The sequence below is a fragment of the Danaus plexippus genome, chromosome 5, assembly GCF_018135715.1.
Source record: "Danaus plexippus chromosome 5, MEX_DaPlex, whole genome shotgun sequence".
NCBI classification, from domain to species: Eukaryota; Metazoa; Arthropoda; class Insecta; order Lepidoptera; family Nymphalidae; genus Danaus; species Danaus plexippus.
In genome coordinates this window covers 5,633,591-5,653,490 of record NC_083539.1, presented here as the reverse complement: position 1 = coordinate 5,653,490, position 19,900 = coordinate 5,633,591, and the positions used below count along the sequence as shown (strand labels likewise).

General features: G+C 31.3%; 1 protein-coding gene across 1 annotated transcript; it reads left to right on the top strand.

Moving 5' to 3' along the window:
• Positions 1-6,633: 6,633 nt before the first annotated feature.
• On the top strand, positions 6,634-19,649 carry LOC116769351 (protein wings apart-like). The gene is made up of 14 exons (XM_061527856.1): positions 6,634-7,222; positions 7,400-9,237; positions 9,437-9,592; positions 9,691-9,804; positions 10,631-10,774; positions 11,246-11,367; positions 11,743-11,869; positions 12,385-12,600; positions 13,393-13,588; positions 14,023-14,144; positions 15,101-15,264; positions 15,345-15,454; positions 16,211-16,395; positions 17,351-19,649. Exons 1-14 carry the CDS (start codon positions 7,063-7,065, stop codon positions 17,606-17,608), a joined length of 3,912 nt encoding a protein of 1,303 aa, XP_061383840.1. The 5' UTR covers positions 6,634-7,062; the 3' UTR covers positions 17,609-19,649.
• Positions 19,650-19,900: the final 251 nt, after the last annotated feature.

Genomic DNA, 19,900 nt, shown 5'->3' with positions numbered 1-19,900 from the left:
CCTGGTCTTGATCTTGGTATTGGACGCCCAGTTTTGGTCTTGGTCTTGGTCTTGCAGCAAGAGTCTCACAAGTCTTGCAATTACCTATTAGCCTGTCGTAGTTTATTAAACTTTACTTTACATATAGTACAACACAACAGAGTAGGTACTTTTTGAGATTGAATTAACATAGCCATGGTAAAACACAACCAAATTAATAAATGTCTAAAAATTTCATGAGAAATTCAAAAAATCAACTGACTCCGTTGGGGTTTGAACCCACGACATAAGCGATCAGTGCCGATGCTCTAACTAACCAACTGAGCTTAATAAACGTTTACATTTAATAATCTTCAATGTACTAAAACATGGTTTAAACATATAGAAAATTGCATGCATTTTATATTATTCGATGACTATTATAGATTTTTTTTACACGTTTGAAGTGTATTAAAAGTGACTACAATATTTATTAAATGAGTGACGACATATTTAAGCACTTTGTGTTTTAAAACCATACAGAACAGATAAGCATAATGTATTTGTGTAAATTCTAAGCACCCGAAAACTTATTTTATTCTTCTTCTTCTTTTTCTTTGTTGACTTCCGAATAGCTGCAAAATTTTTGTGTGAGGTCAAAACCCGACCTTTGATGATGACGAGAAGGCACCGCTCACTATCACACACAACGCGATGCCAATTTTCATTCGCTATATACGTTTGTCTATGGCACCTAGTGTACACATAAGTCCAATTTTCCAAAAAAGAAAATATATTTTTTGCGCTTCATAGAGTCCCTCAGCGTATACCCCGAACTTCTTTACTTACTCCCTGAAACGACATTCAGTTCTAATTGGAATACGCAAGAGTCTCGCAGACTTGGTTTTGTTCATGCTTAAATCTTGCACAGTCAGCCTTGGTTTTGGTCTTGCAAAAATGGAAAAACAAAACCAAGACCGATGTTGGGCAACACTATGATTTATGTGTAATTTTAAATCGACTACAATTTATAATCTAACTATACTTAAGAGTAGCTGACAGTAGTAGTGATAGGAAAAAGTAGTAATATTATTGTTAAGGTTAAATCTGTTTTTTTCTTTATTGCTTATCATCTCTTTATCTTTTTACCAATGTCATTCTATAAATAGGGATCTATCTAAGGGCTCCCAACTGTATAATATTGTATAATAAAACCAATTCTTATTATTATTATTTTTTTTAATAAGAGGTACTTTACCACAAAGTATGTTATTCTATATTTAGTAAAAACAAAATCTTCAATCAAAAAGCAGGCATAAACCAAGTAGGTAATACCTATAAGATGTTTTATGGTACTTGTTAATTGTAAATGCATGTCATTCCTGTCACTTAACACCATTTAAACCTAATTTATAGACAGGAAAGTCAAGAACAGGTACGAGAATGTTTTTTTTTGTATAACATTTAAAACGGAAAATTTCTTAATTGCATTAAGGAATAAGAGAATTTTAGCATTTTAGTAGTTACTAGACTACAGCTCGTTTTTGGACTGGAATAGTAACTGGTACAAATCAAATTGATTAATAGTTACAATAAGTTTATAATGTAATATATATAAATAAGTAAAATGTAATTATATTTTGTGAAAAATATCCTTATATACTTGCCATAAAAACGCGGGTCTGCCATTTCTAGCCATGTCTGAAATTGGCGCGGTAGTAAAAATGACGGTCTACCATTCGCCGGGATGTAATAAAAGTTAGAAGGTCTCAACGACCCTCGTTTTATCCCCACACAAACACTTTAATAGTTTTTCATTACTCAAGTAGACGACCATAAAAATGAGGATAAAGATCGGAAAGAAAATTGCATGACGTGCATAATGCTCTCAGCCTACAATGGTCCTTACGAATATAAATTTTATGACAAAGAATATTGGATTTGGGTATTTTTTATTACTCTGAGGTATAAGACACATTTAGAATTTGTGTTGAAGTAATTTGTAGTTTAAAAAGGCCCCTAGTAGTAATACGCTATCAGTATTTAAATTAATCACCATTAGATTTATCTATATTAAATTGTTACATCAAAGATATTACCTAAAGTGCCCAAACTATATTTTGTACAAATTTTAGAGGTATCAACAAATATTAAATTTATATAGATTTTGTAAATACATTTTTTAGTTATATCTCATAACCACTAGGCCACTTTTCGGTAGGAGCTTATCATAGTAGCAGTCCTTGTGCCAAATATTGTTAAGTTTCATTTGTAACTCAAAGATTACGACATAAGAGATAAGAGTCTTTACATTTATTTAGAAGAAATATTGATTCATGTGCGATTGCTTTAGTTATGAATTTTGCAGTAACTGCCGCCACTTATCTTTATATATAGATACCTATAAGTTGTGTTTGCTTTATTTTCTGTTTCATTATAAGTGTGTCCAGCATTTTCATTTATAATGCATCCTTTTAACTTAATTATGAAGAGGATTTATACATTTTTTTTCCTTTATATTATGTATTTATAAATATAATCAAGTATATTATATAATTACAAAAAGCAAAGCTTTCAATAAAAATCAATGAAGCAGTAATATTATAAAACTTTTATCCGATTGTAAAGGCATCGAAGATGAAAGTTATAATAATAATGTCATGAAAGTTTTTGTTCCTTTCTATGTTTTATTTCTTACTAGTTGTTGCTTGCACATTAAAATATCTTTGAAATACACGTCATCATCCTTATGAGCTTTCATTAGATTTCTCGACAATCCAAACATCAAAACACCAAAAGTGCGGCAGCACTTTTCGCCGGAACAGCTTCTTTGTTTATACAAAGCACAGGTTCGGTCGAGTGTGGAATACTGTGTGGAACACATCCGGGCAGGCACTACCAAATGTTATCTCATTTGCTTGGACTCAGTAGCAAGAAAGTGGAAAAAGGCGTATTGGTGACCACAACTTGGTTGAACCCAATTTTATCAGCCTAGAACACAGACGAAAAGTAGCCAGCCTCTCGGCCTTCTAAAGGACACATTCTGGAGGGTGTCCACGGGAATTCTATGATTTAATTGCAGATCCTATCGTTGTATATCTTCCTCGCATCCGGAAAAAGTCATACGCTTCCTCCTTCCTCATGCTCACAGCGAGAGATTAGAACAGTTTGCTAGCTTCTGTGTTTCCTTCGAGCTAAAATTTGGGTGTCTTCAAGAAAAGGGTGAATAGGCTAATACTGAGATCGTGAGTTGATCACCTACGACCCCATTTCCATCTTTCAACGGGTGGAATGTAAGTCAAGCACTGTCCAGTCGAAATCCAAAAAATATATATGTATATATGTAATCCCAAACAGATACAAAACTTTTTTTTATTGTAGATATTGTACTAAGTGTAGGTATATATTTTTAATTGAATTCAAAAAAAAGTCTTAATTCAAATGTATAATTTTCTGTATATATTTGTTAATTATTTGATAATTATGTGAAACATACTTATACATGAATTTTGTTTAAACTTTAAAAAACAAAGCATAATTAAAAGCATGCCTAAATGAGACTTAAAAGCGAAAAGTAATATTTTAATATCTTTAAAGCAAGAGTCTTACAGGGAAATCCACAAAATTATTTACATCTCATACGCATTTAATATTTACAAACAGTATTTTATGAAGTTAATGCCTTTTAACAAATTTTTGCATTAAGGTACTACCATCAACGACTAATATCAGCTACCCTCATTCGTTTTCCGTGTTTCAATGGCATTATTATTCTGGGTGAAGTATGATATTACTAAGTTCTTAAGAACTTGAACACTTAAATTATAATTAAAACAATGAGTTATTATCAAAACTTTAGAAAATATTAATTTGTATAGATACGCGTACAGCATATCAAAAAAGATAAATAAAAGGTTAGACAAACAAAATTGTTTTAAAATTACTATGCAATTAAAAGGTGCATAGGTACAAATCAATAACTTTTGTACCTAATATTGAATTTATAACAGTTTTAAGTAACCACAAAATAAGGAAATTCAAATGCTTTTTATTACCTTCACATGTATGTTTGTATGTTTGTTTGTAACCGACTTCTTTGGGCGCGATTTTGACCCACTTTAAACGGCCAGATTTCGTTCAAACTTTGTAGATTTATCGAGGACCGATGACAATACACTAATTTGATAAAATTATTCCATTTTTCAATTTGCAAAATATGATTTTTGTTAATTTATATAATTTTCATCTATAGTCGATAAGGTAAGAAACTTAATTAAAATTAAAAAAACAAGCTATTATAAATAAACCAAACTAAAAAGTAGAAAATAAATAATAGTTCATAAAAACTTAAAAAACACGCTTTTTATAGAAAACCGAACAAAAAAATAGAAAATAAATTTTAATAAATTTAGATTAAGAAAATAGTGTCAAAAATTTCAATAAATATAAGTTAATAATAGTGTGAATAAAAAAAAAGGTTTTTTATTTTAAAAAAAGCGTGGGGTGCTTTTTAAGATATTATCGAAATGATAATCACTCTACTCATATCTGTCAATAAAATATTTATAACTATTGACACCATGCACATTAAATTATAAGACTTGCTGTTGGTAACTTTTTGTGTACTTCCCTATATGATTATCTTAATATATAGAAACTCTTTTGCCTATAAGTATATTTTATATATTCTTAATTTCAAAGATGCATATCTAATATCATTTTTATATATGACTTAACCAAAAACACATAGGAATATTCGCAGATTTTTCTGCTACATTTCTTCTGACGTTATAAAAACAGAGTTCAATATGTTCATTCTAATTTGGTATAGACAATGTATGGAGCGTTGATAGCTGTTCATTAATTTGTCTTCTCACATCATAATATTATTAACGCAGACATAAAATATATTGAGAACCGGAAACGCTTTGAATATTTAAAGCGTTGTTTACACTACATAGTTGGACGATGCAAACCTACAATAGGGAAGTATAGGTGAAATTTTCAACACTACTGTTTTTTTCTTTTGCTGATTACGCCTCAAACTTTTATAAAAACAATTCTCATATCTCTAAGCACACTTGAAGACATATTCTCGTTTTTTTTTTTTAAATTTAGGTATTGAAGGTTCCTAAAAATAATTATTTAATTTTGTTTCTTTCGAATTGCCTTTCAAAGGTATGGGATAATAATTCGTTGGAACGATCCGACAATGTATGCAAAATTATATTAAACGTGATTATCAGGTGAGTGAGTACCGTGAGTACCAGGGTTCTACCACGAAATTAACAACCTCAGTCAATTAATTTGGCAGCCTTGAGCTAAAATAAGACACAATTATATCTTAACCATTAATCTGCGCTCAATCCTATAATATTAGCATTAAAAAATTCTAGGTGCGAAGTATTACAGAATATAAATTAGTTTTACTTTTCTCTCATCGAAAGTTACACACAAAATTCAATGAAACTTGTACTATAACGCATAGTTTCATTTTCGTTGAACTGGTAAAAATTTCGAGGCAAAGGATAGGTCATAGGGTATCTATGGATGTATCGGGCTTCGATATTTAGGCGTTGTGACGTAAAAATAGTAGATAGTTTTAGAAATATGCATAAACGTGATCGGAATAATCCATCACGCGATTCTGCCCAACTTTAAATTCAACAACGAATCTAAATGTAAGATTTATTAAAGTTCAAAATAATAATATGGTTTTAGATAACAGCTTCAAAAGAGCAAAATAACACAAAAACAATATTTATTTTAAATAACCATATTTGAAAACTGATCCAAGAAATACATACCAGCTACCTATAGTTTACCTAAATAAGGACTAAAAATTTTAGTTAATAAGCTCGAAAATATAAAGGATCAAATGGAAACGGCAAGGATAGTTACACAGAATGACCATCACTTCCATCATTATATTCATATTTAAACTCCTTATTAGGGTCACATGCAATATTTGCTTGTTTTGTAATTTTATTTAATCCACTCTATTCGTTAGAATAAATATTTAAAATTTAAATTAACATATCCGTTGAAAAAGCATAGTAAGAAAAGAGACGTCACTCTGACAATTTCATTCAATATGGCGGACGCCCCAAGAAAACCAAAGCATGACATAGCCTAGTATTTTCCTTGATTTAGTTATCAAATTAAAACAAAAACAAGATGAATATGAAAATGTACAGTTTGAAATTTTATTTAGACATCAATTTACTAATAAAAAATAAAATGTATAGACAATAGACATACCAATTTTATTTAATATTATAACTTTTATGTAAATGTAATGTATCGTTTTAGTTTGAAGCTTTTGATAAATCCCTGATGTCGAATAATGAAATATTGAATTTAATAACTCTTTGGTCTATTTTGAAATGTATAGTCACCGTTCTTAAAAAATTGGATGGTTTATGTTATACCATTATGTACACTTTTTTCTAATTTTTAACAATTTAATTTTTTATTTTAAAATCTTTTTCAACCATAAAGCTAAATATTTTCTTTTTTACAACTTTAGAACTTATAAAAACTGCTCGAATTTATATTATAGTCTATTGCCATAAGGTAACAGAGACTAATAATAGAGTGAGGTATAGTCTATATTCCATAGTGAATTCTTATTGGTTCTATTTGCTTCCTTGTTTTGCTATACCAATATGGCGCTGCTAGTGTTGTGAGATGACAACATCGTAGTTAACGTCCAATTTGTCATTATAAATGCTTAAGTCAACAATTATTAACAGCTACCTCATACGTTCAAAGAAAATGCGAAGCCATAATCTGCATAGTGCGTTATAAAGTTAAACTTGACTTCATAGGTGATTGCTATCTATAGAAACTTATTCGAATGCGTCCGTAAGGAAAGTAAGCTCCTGTAAAAATGGCGGGTGTGTTATCTACATCAGTTGTGTTTTCATGGCTATTGGAGAAAGTGTAATCACTATTATTGTTGTGTACATTCAATATTAAACATACATTTAACGTGAAATGCACTTTTAAGACGGAATGTGGTACTTATTTTTGTGACATTTTAATAAGTGATTGATTTTGTGAGACGGCGCAGGTGTCATAGTATTTAATGAAATTATCAGCATGTCGCGCTGGGGCAGAGGCCGAAGCGGTAGCGTGGCTGTGCCGCTGGACAGTGCATTATTTAGAGAAAACAGTAATTGCCCTACAGCAGCCCGATCGGCAGGGACGGTTGGCAAGTGGGGAATTACTAGTTTTACTTCGATAAGGAGCGCCCCTTACGGTAAATATCATACATCAATTCATAGTGATTCTTGTTTGGCCCTGAAAAACGTAAACAATTTCGTTTTAGTTGCGCTTCCATTTCTGAGATTTTTATAAAAGAACCAATTGCATTATGAGCAAAATAATTGTAGGTTGTTATTTATACTGACAAAGTTTTTATTTTTTGGTGTTTCAGCATATCAAAGTAACATACATAAAAAGTCAATACAGGATCAAAACAGTCCACTGACCGTTCCAGCTGTGGAAACAGAGCAACCACCACCCAAACCTAAGAAGTTTTTTAAATCCCGTAATGCCGAGTTATATCCACCTGTACCACAGATAACTTACGCTCCACCGGTAAGTGCTGCACCACTCTCACCTGAACACTCAAATACTAAAGAAAAAAGGACAAATAAGAGGGGCAGATACAACAGAGATTCCTCCTCACCTGAATTACCTAGACGCAACTCTGAAAAAGGAAAATCTAGAAGAGGTTTAGCAACTAAAGCTGCCAAGAAGGAAGATCAGTCTAATGATAGTTCACAACCACCAAATAAGAGATATCTGGTTCGTAATCGTGACAAGGTCATTAACTATGCAGAAGATGGAAGTAACAGCCCAATACCAGAATTAACTCGTTATGAATCCTTATCTCACAAGGCACTTTCACCTAAAGCTAGCCCATTAGTAAAATGCCCATCTCCCATAAAAACCGAGGTTGCAAGTCCATCTACAAGTAAAGATTCAAATGAAGAAAGAAAACCACCACCTATCGTGCTCAGAATATCTAAAGGCACTTCAAGAATTGTAAGTACTGATTCCAATGAGGGTTTGACATCACCTAGTTCAGATAGACATTCATCACTGGACACACATTTCGATATCTCTATTGGTTCTGATGCTAAAAGGAGTCCCACTGCAGATTCAATATGTTCACCAAAACAAGAAGGCTTAAAGATAACTATAAAATGTTCTGGTATAAATCAAGAGACAAAGAAAGAGAAGAAGAAGGATAAAAAAGAACATAAATCTCATAAACGGCATCATAAAAATACTGATGATGAATCTTCTAAGAAGGCTTCATCTCCACTTCCTGGGTCAGATACTTATGATCTATACAAAACATTGGCATCACCTACAAGTGAATCTGACAAGGAATCTTGTAACAATAAACAAATGGATTATATAGAGTCTCAACTGGCTCAGCTTGATTCTACAAGTACAATTAATAAGACTGTGGAGACCGAAAAGCATCATAAAGAACTCACACCTGAGCCTAAACCACCCGAGAGTACTGCAGGAAGGTCTAGGAGAAATAGGCCGAATATAAATTATAGTGAAAATGATGATGATGTTTATTCTTTGTCAGCTAAACAACCCAGTAAGCATATAACGAGAACTGTTAGCGACTTGAAGAAAGAAGCTAAAAAAGGTAGACGAAAGCAAGAAACTGTTGCAGAATCATCAACTTTAACGTCCCCAGAAAATCAACAAGGAATTGATAATGAACCTGAATCTCACTTTGAACAGACTGATTTAATTGATATATTATCTGGTAACACCGAAACTGGCAAGTCAGAAATATTACCAAAAGCTAAATTTAATAAAAAACAAAAGCATAAACATAAACATCAAAGTCCAGACATCGATAACCAGGAAGCATTACCTAGTCAGGAAGAAAATACTGCAGAGGTTGAAGAACACTGTTCGGAAGATCACCCAATGGATCCTGTTATGCCTGAATCAATGGAGTCACAATTAAATACACAACAATCAACAGATTCGGCGTACAACAGTTGCCCACAGGAATTCTCTGAGGATGAACCTCAGAAAAATCAAGATGAAGTATTTGTTCCCCCTCATGGAGTAGACACTGAAGAACCCCCCGTAGAAGACAAGCCTAGTGTAAAATTAGTCATAACCAAGAAGAAAGGTTCAATATTTAAGAGTAAATCTTTGGTAAATGATAATCCTTCACCCTTGCCTGCTAGAAAGAGACGCCATCTCTACAAACATGAATGGGCTAATGAAGTAAGTTAATATAGAGTTATGTAGAGTTTTTATTTAGTTTATTTTATAAAAATGACATGAAAACTATCAATATGTGTATATGTGAAAAGTTCACATGTTATTCCAAATATGCTATAACTTTATAATCAAATGAAGATTTATAATTTGAGGAGTTATTGTTTTTATTCTCATTTGTTTATGTGTAAATTTTTTTTTATAGAAAGGTAATGAAACACCGAGGCCTGAGCAATCAGAAAATTCAGAGGTCAACAATCAGGCTGCAGATTCAAAAGATCTTTCAAGGGTTTCTGCCATGGATGATCCAACCTTAGATGAACCTCTGAAACCTTATAGCAGTATGAGAGGTGCCAAAGAGGTGACAGCAATGAAATTATATACAAAACTATGATTTTTAGCATAATTATAAAAACCATATCTCATTTCATTGCACTAATTACTTTTATTGGCTTTCAGTATGATACTATAGTACACAAAGTTAAGAAGACAAGGTGTGCTCGTCAAATGCAAGAAATTGGTGAAAACCAAGAATTCAATGATGATATAGAATACTTTTTGGACACACTACAGGTAAGTTGTTTCTAAAGTATAAGTACTGTATATAAATAAAAAATACAGATGGCATTTTAAATTATATATTATAATTAATTTTTTTCTATGGCAATAATTACAACTGATCCTCTTTGCCTATGGTTCAACACACTGCCATAACCAATAAGAATATCGTATAATACTATAGTACTTATTATAAATGAATTACAAATAGGCAGTATATTTGTGAAAATTTAACATGAATAATGAATTTGACATAATTTATATTGTTCCCAAACAATTCATTATTTAAATGACTTTATATTCCATTTATAGTTTTATAACTTGAGCATCAATAAAGACTATTTATTTTGCCTATGGATAATTAAATTACCACATGTAATCAAAAGCTCTCAGCATAACTGTTGAATTTACTATATTCAATACTATTGTTACTTATATTTTAAGACATTCCCTTAGCAACCTTTAATGTAAGTTCCTTATGAAAATCATTAGTTAGTTAATTTTATTATATTCTGATAATGCTTTATTTATCAAATAACACACATCATGAGATTCTATTAAGATCTCTTAAGAGACTATCACAGAGTTGCAAACATATATATACGAATAAAAAAAATATATTTTCTTTTAGCATAGTATAACATTTTTACATATTGTATGGAAACATAAACATTCTATGAATTTTACCCAAACTTTTATAAATAGAATTATGAATTTTTTTTAACAAAACAGCAATCTGTTAATTTTAATAATTCTATAGCATTCATGCTCTACCGTAACGTAACGCATCGTACCGTAGTATAACGCACAGCATCGTACTAAATGTAATTATATTTCCTAGGACAACAATCCTCTGTCGACGCGTTGCCTGTCCGCCATCACCCTGGCCAGCAAGTGCACGGCTCCAGCCTTCAGGATGCACCTGCGCGCGCACGGCACCGTACAGAAGTTCTTCAGTGCGCTCCACGACGCCACCAACGATCAGGTATGCTGTTGAAATATTCTTGGTTTTATACTGCCATCTAGAATTTCCTTAAGTGAATCTCATCATTACAGAAATATCGAAAATGATAAAAAAAAAATCTAGTCTTTGTATGCATTCAATAAATATATTTTCAACTTGACCTATTAAAAGAAACTACTAATATTTTTTATTCATAAATACAGTTTTTGTCTCTAACATCAACTGGGCTTAATTTCCCTTTAGGTAACATAATATTCAAATATGTAGCTTCAATTTACCGAATCTATTTTATTTATATTAAAAGTTTTTTGTAATAAATTTGTACGTCAAGGACTGTTCGATGAACTTTAATTGTAGTAAACATGTTATTAAATCGTAGGAAATTAATTGTATTGACGAATAGATGTTGGCAACACTGTTTTTTACAATTTGAATATTTTTTTTTTTATAATTTTTTATATGATATTTATTTAAATGTTCTTTTCCTTCCAGAGTTTGGGTTTATGTACAGCAACAGTGATGTTTGTGTTATCTCAAGATAGATTGAATATGGATTTGGATCGCGAATCGCTCGAACTAATGTTGAATCTGCTCGAGTCTGATGTATCACACAAGTGAGCTATTTATAGTTAATTTACTTATTGATAGCAATGACGTCTTTGTAATCAAATAGATCACAATTAGCCAATAAGAATGAACAATTGAAAATATCACATGAATTATTCAAATATTTAGCGAACTTTTTGAATGTTTCCGTAGCTTATTACTTAGACTTGGCTATCCGTCCGTTTGTCATAAAGAAGTATCTCGTAAAACCGATAGTTAAACAGAAATTATGTATATTTTTTGCCTTTATAAAGACAGATACAAAAAAAAAAATTAAGAGCCGATATAACATTACAAACATTCCAACTTACCGTTTGAATATTAAATAATACATCAAAATGTATGTTTATATCATTTATAGATGAATTAATATCGTGTTACAGAAACGCCCTTGACGACTGCGGTCTCACGTCAGCTCAACTCGCTAAGACACAGGAAAGGGTTAGAGAATTATGTGCGGAAATAAAGAGCAAGGGAAAAGCTAAACATTTGGATTTAGAAAATATTACTGTGAGTAAACTAACTGACAATACTCATATGCGTTATCTTAAGAAAAAGTTTCATAGTTAACAAATAAACAGCTGAAGTGACCATTACAGGTCTTCATGTATTCAACATAATACTTAAACATTGTTTTATTGTTTTCGTCTTAGTATCGCATCAAAATTCAAAAACTGTTACATATTTCATATAAAAACTTTACTTAAAGATGTAATGAATCTGATTCAGAGATTATTGTTCACTGTTACATTAATTATAGACATCAGAATTTAATTTTCCTGATTTCATCAGTTAATATAATAAAAATTATAAGAAGAGGATAATCTATTACTTATAAGAAATAAGAAAAAAGTCAATCCTACAACCTACCCTGAAGAACACCAATTTCGATTATCTCTTTTTGTTTGACTGGTTATAAATACCACAACAAGCTTATCATTATTGTATTAAGAAATAAGGTCGATGACCTTTTATGTTTGTTCATAATTAACGTATAAAAAAATAATAACCACATTATAATTAAGGTGGGCCACTTAGCGATGGAAACGCTTCTATCGCTAACGTCGAAGCGAGCTGGCGAGTGGTTCAAGGAAGAGCTTCGTAATCTGGGTGGAGTCGACCATATAGTGAGGACTATACAAGACTGTGTCGCCGGCCTAGACTCACCGGCGGCGAACTGGACCAACAGCGAGCTCGATCTACTACGGAAAGCTGATAGATGTATGCGAGTGTTGGAGAATGTAAGTACATAGATTATATGCTATATAGAGTGTTATATAAGTGTTGTTACAATTTGGGTTTCTTGGGAAAGGGTGAATATGTTAATATTGAGATAATGCGCGTCCACCTCCTACGACTTCATTTCCACTTTCCAAAGGGTGGAATGTCAGTCAAGTACTATAAAGTCGAAATAAAAAAGCTATGTTATGAATACTATGGATTTTTGTGAGCGGTATGGCCTCAACCTTAGCTATATAGATAAGTTAATCCTACTCTTAAAAAGCTTAATATAAGGTGTCGTTTAGCTGAGTTGATCTCAATGCCTATTGTTTGTGTCAGCAACGTTGTTAAAATTAATCGATGTAAAAGCAAATGTTCATAGAGCTTAAAGTTATTTTCTATATCTGAGAGAAATAAAAAAGAAATGAATTGCAAAAATTATTAAAATTTATAGAGATTAATAAAGTAGTAGCTATGGTGATTAAAATTGGTTCTGATTCGAGGAACATAAAAAAAAATTACACTGACAATGTAATCAAACTTAAATGATTTTATCATCTATGCCTTATTTAGTTAAAAAAAATGATATATGACGAAATGTACAAAACAAGTTTTGTTAACAAAAAAATTCGAAATTCGTTTATTTCGAGCTTACGACAAAAAAAATTGTAAAATATATATTTTTAAATTATTTCCTTTTTCCAAATATCTATTTATAAACATTAAAACCTCCATGCATATTAATCAGCAAAGAAGATGATTAGGAATCTTCCTTTATTATCTAATGAAAAGCAAATAAAACCTCCTCGCAGGTGACTCAGCAGAACGAGGCCAACCAGCATCACCTGGTGTCGGGGTCGCTGGGCGCGGCGGGTACTCTGTGCTCTCTCCTCCGCCGCTGCGCGTCCGACGCTAGAGCTCTGCCCGAGCTGAGGCCGCCGCTGTTAGACGCGGCGCTACCCGCCCTCAAAGTCCTCGTCAACCTGTCGCACTCCTTCGGCATCGCCTGTGAGTATATATCATTGTGTTTGGGAAATGAGGTGATATACTATATTTTTTGTAATTTTTTCCTACATTTTCGTATATTTTTTTTTTATTATAGATTCATTCATAATACTTTTGCGTGAAAGTTTTATTTTAATTTAAATTATTGGAAGTCGCTTTTTATATGGGAAAAAAGGTTAATTTGACTCACACTAAAAATATTAAAAAAAAAATCTTAAACTACTAAAAAAATAACCTATATATGTTTACGTCTAAATTGTGAAGCTAAGAGGCATATATGACACTAAACGCGGATTCCTGCAACCACTAGTATACTTTGCTTTATCAAAACCAATCGTTTTCGTTAACCATACAAAACATTTTTTACTTGTCTTGTTAAGTTCCGATTGACACAGAATATCTACATATATCACATTACATGTTTTATATTGTTTCAGCATCAGCTTTAGGGGCGCAAGTAGTGGGAGAACAGGCGTCAGTAATGGATATATGTTTAATAATGCTTAACAACCAAGGCAACTTTATACCAGATGACAAGAACTTTGAATTCAGTGTTTGTGTGAGTGTCGCATGTTTTTTTTATTTACACTTAAGAAGGTTCTATAAGAGACGGCTAACATCATTGTAAGAACGTTTTTCATTGACAACTGAAATATAAGACAATTCGTTGCTGACCTTTCTGCCATAAAGGTCAAATTTCATAAGACTAAGACATTTCGAAATCCCCATATGCCAATTATTCTAAACGGAAGAACATTTTTATGAGGAAGTACTATTGAGATATTGAAGTATGTAAAATTGTACCGCACGGTTGACAAATTGACTCTGGCTTTAAGTTGATCAACTCCTTGGAAAAAACTAATATTATTCGGATATACTACGCGTGCTTTATTTTTGTAAAAAACTACATACCGTGATCACGGGCAGACGAGATAATCCGTGATCACGGTTGCTGAAAAGTAACCGAAACGTCGGGAGTATGTAGTTTTTTAGAAAAATAAAGCACGTGTAGTATATCCGAATAATATTAGTTTCATTTAAATGAATAAAACTCGCTAAAGTCTTAGATCTCATTAACTCCTTGGAAGATTGGAATGACACAAATATTGAGGCTTACAAATTTAATTCAAGTTTCTTTGAATAATTAAGGATTCTAGATTGAATGTGAAAATAGGAAAGTGGAAATATATAAGTGGTCAAATAAATTTTTTTACCGCTGGTATCTTAGCCTAGGAATCAAGATAAAGAATATGAAGGGGAATCTTATTTACCTTAAGAGGAATGTCTTCGTATTTGATAGGTTTATTAAATGGGTTCTGTTTAGTGCAAGACTTATAAACTACTGTGTCCACGAAATAGGAATTCAAAGATTCAATTTTTTCTATTTTACATACTCTGAACAAATAATTGTAAGTCTAAGCTATTAATTTACCAAAACAAAAAGATTTTTTTATTAATACCTCTTTAGTATACATACAAGTACATATTTAACTCAAATTATTGAAATATTTTTAGGTACTAATGCTGTTAATAAATCTAGTACAAAACAACGATATTAACACACAAAGGCTGCTGAACGTTCGCATTCGAATCGACAATGAACATGACATAATATCAAGAAGCGCCTCCGCATTGGATCTTATTGTTGACTTATTCTACAAGAGAGTGGAACTTGCCAGGTAAATTAGGATTATTATATTCATTGAGTTTTAATACTTATTTAAGTAATAGGTTTTTAATATGATGTTTGTTAATGTAGAATGGCGGAAGAAAATACTGATGCTTTATTAGACGGTGAAAAAGATGACAAATCAGACAATGACAAAAAGAAGCAATCGCAAGACGACATCGAAGAAACAGTAGCGAAATGTAAGTTTAATTTTAATGAAATCTATTTTGTAGATAAATAGTGCAGTATAGTATGTTCTGTAAAATAAATAAATATCATAAAAAAGACAGTTTTAGCATATATCATATTGAAACTGTGTGAGTTGTACTTAAATTCCCAGTAACTGTGACAAAAAAATAAGCGTTAAATCTGAGTTAAAAAATAAAAGATTTTAAATATTTGAATTAAGAAATTAAAGGGGAAATTTTAATATATTTATAATGCAAACCATCTTTATTGTGATGTAAAATGTAAATATTCTATGAAGTTAAAAAGATAAAGTTACCAAAAAAGATAAAATATTATGGAAAGATGATTTCTTATACATAGAATCACCAAAAAAGTTATTATAGCAAAACTACTTAACCAAACTTACCAGCTTTTCTTTGTTATGATCCAATGCAAGCTTTCAAGAAAACTCAATCTGATTTTTATATATAATTTTGGTTATTCACTAGATTGTATTGCCTTATTCACTATCGCTATGTCTGCAAAACGGTGCAGTTTAAAATAGTGTATATGCCTCGTAGATACAATTCTTCTCTCTCACAACAATTTATATACCATATAAGTGTGAAATTACAAAGATGACCAAAAAATAACACCATTCACAAGCATTTACATATGAATGTGTACTAAAGTACGTTTTATTTATCTTACAAAATTCTTAAACATTTTACTGTGTATCACAATTGTTTTAATGTATAAGTATTAACATTAAATTGTGTATTTTCCAGTGTTAGCTCGTGCCGGTACCCACATGGAGCACACTATGGTTGGCGCGTATCTCGCCTTACTTTTAGGCAATATGGCGGTCGCGGCCCCAGCTCATGCGTTAGCTGTTCGAGCCCGTGTGCCGAGATACGAGCCAATGCTGCCTACACTAAGGAAATACTTCGACTTCCTAACACTAACCGCTAGTGTGAGTCACCCTTATATTTATTTATTTATATTTTCTCTTGACAAATACATATGTTTAATAAAATGGGGCTTAGTGAATAAAATAAGCAGAGGCCGGTAAAGATAAAAATTAAAAACATGTGTACTTGGAAAACTTTATATATAATATGTATTCAAATACCATATTTGTTTGTTCTATGAGTAGCACATCCTGGGGGAGATTTAATGTGAACCACTGATTAAGTAATTTTTTATAATGTGCTTAATTGATTGAAGACAAAAGACATTGGTATATTTTTGTTAATAGTTTAAGTGTTTTTATATATATTAAAATATTCTCGTTAACAATATTAAATAGATTCCACATGTTTATGTGAAAGTTATATTGAAAACAATCTTTAGATATGTATGTAATAACAGGCTAAAAGGGGGCTCAATATGTAAAAAATATTAATAATAGTATCTCAGAGAATAATTTTTTCAAAAAGTTAATTTTGTTTTTCTTTTGTAGTATGTTTTAATGAGGTATGAGGTACATTTGTTGCTCGTGGGAAACATCACATTACCTTAGATTTAACGAGCTGTTGTATGTATTGTGTAATGAATATAAGATCACAGTTAATGAAGTACAAACTACAGTAGTGATTTATATTTTTCATTATCTAATCCTTTATTTGACGACCGTTCTATTGAAAATTTCCATCATTGTAGCTTAGACATTAGGTTAAGTTATAGCATATTTATATTGGCATTCACCCTATAAAAACTATGGATTTGCATTAAGTACCCTAACACCCTAAACATGTCACTGCCGGATAGTTTCCATACTTATTGTTTAATTTACTCTACACATTTCTCTTTGAGCCCAATTCCGAATATCATCCAAACATTGTCGTTGACAAAAACGAGTTTAAGATATTAAGCAAATATTCTTATTCAAAATATATATTTTCAATATGCTTATTTTCTCATTCCAGGCTGAGGCGGCGATAGTGGCTCATGTGAAATCAACGCAGCGTATTATACAGTTTATGGAGGCGAGTGATAAAGAAAATATTCAAGAAACAGCCGCAGCTCCGTACACAAATTCTTACCCCTACTATCAAACCTCACCGTCAGATGTACCCCAGGACATGTCGCTTAGTAATTTAAATTATTCCATGAATTATAGCGTGAATAGCACTTCTAGTTCCGATAGAATGTCCAGCTCGATGGAAATTGACGGCTACCATTAAACGACTGATAAGAAATAGGGTTTACATGTTCTCAGAATATTTAATTTTTCATATAAATTTAATGGTGACTCTTAATACTTTGTCTGAGATGACTGTTACACGACTCATTCAATTTTCATTCTGTTTTAACGCGGGTGAGAGAAAATATTTGGAATGAAACTGTTCTGTTATTAATTGTATTTGATGTGACGTCTTGAATCATTTTATTAATTTTGACCGCACTGCTGGTAAATTTCTTCTGATCGTGACTTAAAAAAACGTGTAAATAAATTAAAAAAATATCCTCGTGGACGTTAATGTAATACCTGTGTAAAATATATTAAATGATACGTGCGGTATATCGCCTTAGTACCTCAACCTTCTGTAACAATATTTCTTCCTTCTATACAATTAATGTAAATATATTTTGCCGTTGTGTAGTTAGGGACGAGGACGAGTTATAAAATCTTAATCAAATTGAGATATTAAGAGTTTAAGCCTGAACTGGAAATATGAAAGTGCAAAAATAGTCAAATAAGTGTATAGGTTAAACTTTTATGTGAATATTGTCTGCACTTTGTATATGTTTCTTGAGAATTTACAAATTATCAAGTATTGTTCTGAGGAGGCACAAATTTTTATTGTAAATAAATTATTAGCTAGTAAAAATACTTTTGGTTCTTATGTTAATTTAATTAGGTCATTAAGAGTTATTTGTATGCGAATTGAGATTCTAACGATCGTTGGCTTGTCTGTTGAATGATGATCAAATTGTTCATGCTAAATGTACAAACACTAAGTTAGTTGCTACATATGAGATGGTTTATGCTTAATGTATAGGACAATATTATGTTGGACTTGATATAGATGAATTCATTTTAAAATCATTTCCAAGAATTTTTGTAGAATATTACAGTGTTGAACGATTGTTTTAAGATAAATTTTAATATAAATAACGAACAAAACAACTGGTCCCCGTAATGCATTACTTGAAATAGCTGCCACTAGCTAAAATTGCTAGCACTAGTATTCCACTGAAATGAACACAGATATCATTTATAATAAAGGCTCAGTTGCAGTATTCAAGTAAAAGGTTGACATTGAATTAAGTTTTTTTTCTGCTAATTGTTCATACAACTTTAACTATTAAATACATTACCAATTTCAGGAGGAAAACATTTACATTGCTCTTTATACAATAAATTTGATGCACACACATTTTTTTAAATATTGCACTTAGGTGTAGGTGCAACAATATTTAATAGTTTTCAGAAAGAATAGTCGTCTTATTTAGGTAAGCATCAGAAAAATTATTTGATTATTCTCTATGGGACATCATGGAAACTTCTAGAAGTGAAAAGGAATCCAGATATATTTAGAGCAAACGTTTCATATTGCTTAGTTACCATTCAAAGCCAGCCATATTAAATTACTATTATTACTTTGAACCAACTTTAGTGATTGATTGATAAGTAATATGCAATATTAGGATTCGGTCACTGCAAATGTGTTATCAGAGAAATGTGTAAGTTCGCAATCGTTTGTAACTATGAAGTATTTACCATAAAATCATGTTAATATTGGGAGCTCAATATTTTTTTTACTATATTAAATCAGTGGTACGGTTATTAGTATATATTATTTAGCGTATTGTCTTAATATGTTAAGGTTTTCATTAGTTGAAACTTTAGTTTGTGACAGCTTTACTTAATATTTAAGAATTTATTTAGCTTTACCCACATGACCTTTGGCATAGATCCTAGTGTTTTTTTTTTTTTGTAAAACTTTGTTTCTTTATAGACTGGGTTACTTTCTTTGTACAGTATAATTCATATCGCCTTCATTATATTTACGTAATTTATTGACTCTAGATGTACGAAGATTTGTGCATTCACGTTGAAAGAAGAAAATATCTTTTCACATGGTCTTATAGCCATTACCGTATAATGTTGTTTTTAGATAATCAGAAGAGTTTGATATGCTGAAGAAATTATTGTAAATGTATTGTGTAATTATGTTATAAAGTATTACATGTAATTATATTAAAAGGAGGACGATGTAACTATTGTATCTCTTGTTTGTCCTTTTCCCGTGACTGATTAAAAATAAAAATATTTTTTTTTTATGCATTAAAACTATATTTTGTGAAGATATAATTATTACTGTGGCAATATTTATTTTATCCATATCCCCGTTTTGATATTTAAATAGGTTCTAAAAAAGCGTATTCCTAGATTATATTCTGCCATAGCCAAGAATTTATTATAAGGTATCTAAATGAAGTGCTTTTGAAAAGTTAACTCTGCCATGAAA